Here is an 8,818-nt window from a genome sequence, read left to right on the forward strand (position 1 = left end):
TGCCTGAGATTTTACTCAATCAGTCTCATTTGTCAATGTCTCATTCTAATACACCCTTTTCAGACGTTGAACTGGCCGCCATGTATATATATCTATACTCGCATATACATTAGGCCTATATAGTAATTATGCCTATATTACTCGATTTTTTTAACGTTTCCAAATTGATACTTTCTTGAAACAATCTCGTCGTTGTGGGTATTGTAGCCAATTTTTCTCGAGTAAGCCCCCTCTCTTGAGAATTTTATCTGCCTTCTTGCATTTAACTGTTGAACTGAATAATTTACTGATGTACAGAGCATTACAAGTATTTGACACCTGATGGATGGTTGTTTACATAGTGACTTTGTCTTTTCCTCCAGCACAAGAATAGACATGGCTTCCAAAAGGAGACTCAGATCTCAGAAGGAAAAGATTGCCGATGGAAACCAAAACATATGTCAGCCAGAAACATACGTCCGACGGCTCTCAAAACGAATGAAAAAATCACAAACTGAAAGTGACCCAGAAAAGAATATCCTAACAGAAACTGGTCTTGACCAGATGGAAAACACACTTTCAAGTTCAGATAAGAATATTGATGATGAGGATACATGCACATTAAAGAGACAGTTAAATGAAAAAGGGAAACATCCATGGTTTGATTTCAAACCTAGACAACATCCTCTGCAGATTCCAGTGTTTACACCAGTCGCAAGCAGGAGCCAGAACATTGTCCATTGTCTTCAACAATACACCTGGGGAAATAGGTGCAACTCAGCATTGGCTCATGTGTGTATCTTCATGCTGTTACCCATGTGTATATATGTCTTTGTCACAAATGAAGTTTTAGGCAATATATTGTTGACCTTAACATGACATTTCAAATAAAAACTGTTTCTATACACATAGATATAGATGGCACGTACAAATTGGTCTTGATTCATACGTCGTGAGAATGAATACAAAATATAGCTAGAATTGTATAACTGTAGCAGATAGTAGTTATATACACTCATCTTCATCAAGATTAATCTATACTTCATCTCTCCAAATGGATTAATTTAGGTCCTGTGTTGTACTAGTCATATGATTATCATGGCTGAACACGATTACATTCAATGTGTAATGTTTCAGTTTTGTACTTTGCAATCATATACATCTTTTAAAGTGTTTATATTTTGTTTTTACAGAGCTTATCAAGGCCAGTGGTTAGTCAAATTTCGGACATGCAGCTGTGTCGGACAGCCAGCCCTTTTGACAGACGTGTAACTGCCATAGATTGGCACCCTAGTAAACCACATGTTGCAGCCGTGGGATCGAAAGGGGGAGACATAATGCTTTGGGACACTCAACAAATAAATAATGAGAAATTTGTTCAAGGGGTAAAAATTCATACATCTATTGCTCTTTGCCTCAAGTTTTACATTCAGTAAAATTCAATTTATCATTGACAGAAACAGAATCTTATATTTTCATAATACAAATCTCATTCTGTGTACTTGAACACCGGTAGCGTATTTTCCTTTTAATATTTTGTTAACTTTGACAATTTGCTGTGATATTTAAGTAGGTTTTTGAGAATATGAAGAAGTTTTCATTTGATATATTTTTATGGTTTCAATTGCAACAAAACTTGAGTAGAAATCAAGATAAATGTAATGTGTCGATCTATATATGTATTAGACTAATATTTATACTGTTTATCTAGTGGGTCTGCTCTATGCAGTATAGTGTAGTATGTTTGGAACACCCTTATGTTGTTGCCAATTTTGACTTTGATTACATAACATTATCAATACCATTGAGTTTTTGATTCCTATGAATTCGTTTTGACAATTTGATTTCAAGGTAGTTGTCTCATTCACATGTGTTTTGACCCTTCAAACTTATGATTTGACTTTCAAAATTGTCGAATGTCAATTAGGCAACTGAATGCTGGGGTTGTCTGAAATAACATTTCAGGAAGCAGATTTTATTTTGTTGACTAAATATTAATTGTATCTTAGTTTGATCCAAGCTTTTTAGATTAGCTGTGATGGAAAAGTATTACAATTTGTGATGAAAGTTTACAAATGTCAATTTATTAAAGATTGGACCAGGAGGAATAATCAACGCATTAAAATTCTGGCCTTATGACTATGATAAAGTGGTAACAGCTGCTGTAGATGGGCGTGTCACGGTGCATGACTTTGAAGGTCGCCAGTCAAAGGTGATAGCAGATACTTTGGATGCTCATAGGTAAGTAGCAATACATCAGAAAAAATGTCAGTGTTTTAGAACTCGTCATTTGAAGACAGACATTCAGGGTCAGACCAGAAGACAAAATCATTGTCTGTATTGCTCTAAATGGGAGGAAATTTGTTGATAAAACCCTTTGTATTACAACTTTCATACTTCAAAAAATCAGTTTTATATGGATAATGAGACATGCTGAATTTTCTGTGTTACAGTAACTGGTACTGCAGTGTTGACATCCATAGAGAGAGGAAGTTAGTTGTAGCAGGCGACAATTTGGGCAAGGTTCAAATGTTGTCTAACGAAGGACAAAAGGTGAGTCATATCAGTGTATAAAATGTGATGATTGTTAATCCATCCCTACATCTAAAATGTGTATGATTTCCCCCATTAAATGCTGTTGATATTTCACTCAAAGGGTACCAACACTTGTGAAGAAAATACTGTTACTTTGCCATTTATTTGTAATCCTAATAATGTTATTCAACAGAAGGCCATTAAATAGTTGCATGGTAAAGACTACCTTGTAAAATGGAAACTTCAGTTCTGTATTTATCAAACAGTAAGCCCAGGTAGAAGACTTAATACAGTACAATGGATGGGTTTAGTGATACAGCTGTTGGCAGATACATGTATACTTGTACACACTCTACAGCGGAAATGAATATTATATGTATCAAATCTTGACAGGTGTTTGAATTCAGACTTCACAAAAGTAAGGTGACCAATATAGAAATATCACCAAGGGAGGAATGGCTCTTATGTACTGCCTCTACTGACCAAACAGTCATGTTCTGGGATATTCGTATGATGGCCAACAGGAAAAGTGTTCTGCACATGCTCAAGCATGATCGACCTGTTAACTCTGGTTTGTATATTCCGTAACCATAGTAACATGCTTAAAACAGAGTTTAAAGTTGACAGAGTGAATCATTCTTGGTCTTTTTTTTTACTATTTTAGTCCAAAAACTTATTAATATTTAATTGGTTTTAGATGAGAGGTGAATTTATGTAAATTTGTCCTTACTCTGTTTATGTTGAACTGTTGTAAATTAGTTGTTTAGCATTCATTAGCAATCTTGCCTTTGTTAAATGCACCGTACATCTTCTTACAGCCCATTTCAGTAGGACAGATGGCTGCAGACTATTGACCACAGACCAACACAACCAAGTACGAGTGTACCGTGCTCCAGCCTGGATACTGGAGAGAACTATCCTTCACCCACACCGATTCTTCCAACATATCACCCCAATTAAGGTATATTGCCTGTAGTTTACTCAGTACTTTTAGATTTTTTGTGACTGTTTTTAGGTAGTAATTGTGACATATTGTTATGGGTATTTCATAAAACATAAGATATAACTTCTGGGTTCTCTTCAATTTGTTTAAAAAGCTCTAAATTAATACAAGATTTCTATACCAAAAGTGTAAGCTTGAGAACGAAATAATGAAACATCTTTTCCATTTGTAATTGAGTGTTTTGAAGATTTTCACTTTATCTTTTATTTGGAAAGACATGAAAGGATAGAAACTTATTACAGTTTGAATGATGCAAGTCTTATTTTAAGTATCTCCTACAATACTACATTGCCTGCAATGTCTACAGTGCCCATCCCTCTCGCCATAACTTATTTCAGTTTACTAAAGTAGATCTACCTTGCTGGTATTACTAAGAGAGACCATGGCCACCATATTACTGTTTAATCTGTACTAGAAGATAAGGTTTTTCTACCTCTTTACTGGGAATGTTTCCCCAAAATTTCCAGGTCTTTGTGATACCATTACACTCGGTAGAAAATATGCTTAAAAAATGTGATCCTCCAACATAACAAAACTATCATCTTCGACTTGGAAAAGTGAATTTAATGTTGTAATTTTAGAACAATTAATATGAAGTTGCTATCCACTACCATAATTATTTCACACTTTAATATTAAAATTTGCTCAGGCAACATGGCACCCTTTGCAAGATCTGGCAGTGATAGGACGATATCCGGACCCAAATTTTCCTGGGTACCACTCTGGAGAGCTGAGGACCATTGATGTGGTCGATGCTAACACTGGAAACACTGTGTCAAGTCTACACAACCCCAGTGCACCAGGAATTGTCTGTGTGAGTATATTACAACACTTAACAACCCAACATTACTGAGGTATAATTGAAAATCATAAATTTTTGTCAGATTTTTATCTTGGAACTCCTAATTCATTTGTCTATATGATAATAAACTGTTAAGATGGTATCTAATTGATTTCATACTTCCCTTTTCACTTGCATTCAAAGGGGTACTAAATGATATAGTTTTTAAAAGCATTTAATAGTAAAATTACTGACTTAGGCAGAGAGCCCCTGTGTCCATATCAAATGATAATTTCAAAAATATAAATAAATATATTATTTCAATTACTTGTAAATCATTATCAGTTAGTGTTTATCCAGCAGTATCGAACAGTCCTTGCATTTACACTTTGTGTGGGTAGATTATTCCACATATAAAACAATCAAAATTTTTAAAAGTTCTGCCTCAGTTCTGTGTTACAGCAACGTTTGTAAAGTTTTAAATTGTGACCATGTGTCCTTTTGTTCTATAAAATGTCAACAGATCAGAAGTCACTTAGCCATCAAAAGTGTTATTGATTATTTGAGTTTGAAGGGTTAGGGTTATTGTTGTAGGACTGCTCTCAGTTAGTTGAGAGTGAAGGGTTCCTTATTGAATCAGGGTTGGTCACTGATGATCTAGCAGGGTGAAGATCATTGAAAATCTTGTGAATTTTTTCTGGTTTGAGAATCAATTTTGCCAGAATGTTTAGGGCTCTCTTATCTGACGATTCTACAGTCTTTATACCTAATTTGTCATGTTTTTATTTTTGTAGGTAAATAAATTCAACAATGATGGAAATTTATTGGCCTCAGGAATGGGTAAGGTTAAAATGACTTCATAATGTTGATCAATTTATAAAATTTGTAATTCAGTATCCATAATCAGCATTATATATTAGTAGAAAACATTTAGTGACACAATTGTTGTAATGTTAAAAACAGATATACGATCTGAACCTTTGATGGGTTTTTACATAATCATTCATAGAAGTTTCAGTATTTAAAGACAATGATGACAATACAACAAAGACGAGAAGTTCTAGGATAATAATCTTACTTGGTAGTGTGTTTAATACTAACCACCTATGGCACTGACAGGTTTGCATGTTCTACTGTGGATGAAGAAGGAAGATGTATCTAATGTACAGGAAGGTTTGATGACATCGCTCAAAGGTCTTGGTCACCAGGGGTCAAATTCAACAAGGGACAACGGTTCATCACGGCAGAGAAGAAACAAAACGGATGAGAAAAAACTGAAAACTTTACAAGGATCAAAAACTAACACAAAAGATGTGAAACTGAAATTGAAAAGCAAGAAAGATAAATTATGAAATTTTCAGAAATTGAAGTTTTATTTTGATATTACAAACTTTGAACGGTAGATTTTTAAGATATTTTTTTATTTCAAAGATCATTTAATCTACATTTAGTGATGCATATTATTAACAGAAAATAAGCTTAACATTTTACATCCTTGATGACAGGAGAGATGAATGGAAATGTCATTTAGAAAAGATAAGAATATGAAGATTCAAGAATATCTTTTTTGATGTGCAAAGTAAATGTTTAATCATTTCAAAAACATGCATTTTTCATAAAAATTCCTCTTCCAGAAAAAATGATTAATAGAAAATAAAGATAAAAAAGGTTTCTGTGTCATTATTTTTGCTGATGTATTGGTTCATCCCATCCACTTGTGTTTTCTTTTCCTGCTTCTTTATAGATTTCCCCAACACCTTTATTATGTCTGCTTCCCATCCACACAAATCCTCCTATAGCATATCCATACACTGTTATTTGTAATGATTTCGAGACAAAGAATGCCTTGACGATATACATTTGTTGGTTTTACCAGTTGGACCAAGTTAGCTTATTTATACAAATAAACTGCTCTTATTTTTCTTTCTGATGATCTTCAATCAAGCTTTTCAATCTATAACATTTACCTTACATATACTCTTATAAGGGCTTCACATGGGAGATACAGAATCCTTTTAGTAATCAGGTTCCTGCCCCTGTTTTTAGGTTCTTGGGATGACCTGTTGCGAATCCCCTTCAGTTCAGCTTTGTGCATTGTAAACTTATAACAATTTCGACTTCTAGAAAACTCCTGAACCAATTTCAATGAAATTATACAAAAAAAATTTCCATGACTTAAGGCACACCAAATGTAAATTATATGGTCCCCAACACCCAGTGGCATAAGGGGCAGGGCAAAAAGGATCAAAATGGATTGAAACTTCAAAAATCTTCTTCTCCAACCCTAGGTATGGTAGAATCAAATACTCTCCATAGATGAAAAGCCCTTCAGAGGCTTGACCAAAACAGTAAGTTTAATGACTCCAGGGTCTCGCATTTACCCCTAGGTAATGGGTAAATTTGATTATAATTTATTTAAGAAAATTACATTTTTAGCATAATTTGTTCATTTTCTACAGGAAATGGATCAAACCTGCTTAGAATGATGAGTATAAGATGACAGTTTGATGAGATGCACACATTGATCTTGGCTGACTTCCAGGGGCTAATGGATGTGGCCAAATCAGGTTAAACAGACTGAAATTTTGAAGATGTTATACTATTTATGGATGGAAGATTTTGTACAGGAATATTCAATCTCTGTGTGTAATTTCTCTTAATTCAAACTTGGTTAGAAGCCTTAGCACAGAACAGCAGTTGATGTATACACAATTTATATTTACAATATGTGTACATTGTAGTAAAGGTTATCTTTTTTTACAAAGTCATTGCTATGACATGTTACAAGAAACATTGTAAATCTGGTGACTGTTAAGACCATTTGGTCTCTCTCTGCACAGATTTTCATGTTATTTTGGCCAATTGCATTCAGTCTTTACTCATTGATTTTTCAAAGGAAGGTCATGCTTTGAGTGATTCTCAAGTCCTGGGATTACAGATCAAGTTCACATACAATATTAAAGAAAATCAGTCTCTTCTAGATATCTTTGATTCGTTCGAACTGCATTCAGACTTTCTCTGTTGCTTCATCATTTACAAGAAGTGCTAGCTCTCAAATGCATTTCATTATTGAAAGGTCATTGTCACCTATACAGCAAATTATGTCAATCTGAATGTTACTGGTTAATATTTACTTCATACAATGAAGCTTAATTGACTAAAATAAGATGAGAAGTCATCAGATCAAACATCAGTGTTATCAGGTCAAAGGTCAAGTTCAAATTTGAGACATTGTATTGCAGATATTTTGCTGTGACACCATGAAGGTCTATTGAGAGAAATCTGTTGTGAAGTTGTCTGACCACAGACTTGAGTCACCAGGTCTAATTTGAAATACAGGTATTTTGCTGGCTGGTATTTTAAGTCATAATGAAGGAATGAAGTCCTTGTAGTTGACAGTAAAAAGTGCAAAAAATTGTGATTGTGAAGTTGTTTGGAGAAAATGAGCGAGAATACTTGATATGCAACATCTTCTGGCTTTGAAACACATACAAGTTAGTATTAAAATGATCAATTTTTCTGGAGATGTTTAATTTATATCTATTGTGATATTGCAACTTATGTAAAACATTGCCTGAATGGTGAATCATATACTGTCACTGAATTTCTGACTTACCACAACCAAGACGAAAATATAATTGCGGTTTGACCTCGTTATAATTATTTTGAAATCATGAGTACCAGCTGTTTGCTAGCTCTCCTTCATTTGTGTAAAAAGGATTAGCAATGTGTTGATTGATCATATCATCCTGAAGGAACAAGCGTGTGACCCATCATTTTTATTAAGAAATCAATCAAGGTTAACTGGAAACATTGAGACAAAGGGAAGTGGAAATGCAAGAAATCAAAGAAGTATGGTATACAGAGGACAAAATCATAAAAAGGATCAAATGTTTGGTTAGTTTTCATAAGAGGATGAACGTATTCAAGAGCTTTTCAAAACAAGTCACAAAGACATGCCAAAGTCCTTCAATTTACCATTCTGATATAATGAAGATGTATTGACTTTACATGAAAATTACAAGTTTTATTGACAACATCGAACTTAAATACCCAACATGCATGATTGGAAATCAAGGCCACGTCAGACTTTTCTACATCACCAACATATATTGATCTTCTCCTAAAGAAACCAATATGGAGTCTTCCATCAAGCTGTATGATAAGCACGATGATTTTTTTGCATTCCCCGCTTAGGGTGTTAACATGTCACAGTTAATTTGATAATTAAGGGCCTGTTCCCAATATCATAACATGGTCACAATTACTACAAAATGTGATAATTAACTACTTGTGTTAAATTCCTGTAATTGATTATGTTACATGTAGTTGATTACAATAAATTAATTTTCAGTTACAAAATCTGAGAAAAACTCACTGTGACACATTTCCGGTAGTCACGGGAATCACACCGTGTGTGCAAGCTCCAAATAATTTGTCTCTTATCGACAGAAACACAGCAACGTTTTCACAGCAAAATGGTTCAGAGGTTAGTAATGGTTAGTGGTATCAAGTGATTT

General features: G+C 34.1%; 1 protein-coding gene across 1 annotated transcript; it reads left to right on the forward strand.

Moving 5' to 3' along the window:
* Positions 1-375: 375 nt before the first annotated feature.
* On the forward strand, positions 376-5,650 carry LOC132548713 (DNA damage-binding protein 2-like). The gene is made up of 9 exons (XM_060212592.1): positions 376-771; positions 1,173-1,364; positions 2,072-2,220; positions 2,433-2,532; positions 2,908-3,085; positions 3,333-3,475; positions 4,167-4,331; positions 5,093-5,138; positions 5,418-5,650. The coding sequence occupies exons 1-9, from the start codon at positions 376-378 to the stop codon at positions 5,648-5,650; spliced, it is 1,602 nt and encodes a 533-aa protein (XP_060068575.1).
* Positions 5,651-8,818: the final 3,168 nt, after the last annotated feature.

The sequence above is a fragment of the Ylistrum balloti genome, unplaced genomic scaffold (genome assembly GCF_031769215.1).
Source record: "Ylistrum balloti isolate Yb309-2 unplaced genomic scaffold, AGI_CSIRO_Ybal_v1 Utg370024, whole genome shotgun sequence".
Lineage (NCBI taxonomy): Eukaryota > Metazoa > Mollusca > Bivalvia > Pectinida > Pectinidae > Ylistrum > Ylistrum balloti.

What these genes read in the sequence shown, in the direction of transcription:
- LOC132548713 (XM_060212592.1), top strand. Translation starts at nt 376, where the DNA reads ATGGCTTCCAAAAGGAGACTCAGATCTCAGAAGGAAAAGATTGCCGAT. An exon ending in ATGAGAAATTTGTTCAAGGG is followed by an intron (nt 1,365 to 2,071) that starts GTAAAAATTCAT and finishes AATTTATTAAAG; the next exon opens with ATTGGACCAGGAGGAATAAT. An exon ending in TGATCGACCTGTTAACTCTG is followed by an intron (nt 3,086 to 3,332) that starts GTTTGTATATTC and finishes ATCTTCTTACAG; the next exon opens with CCCATTTCAGTAGGACAGAT.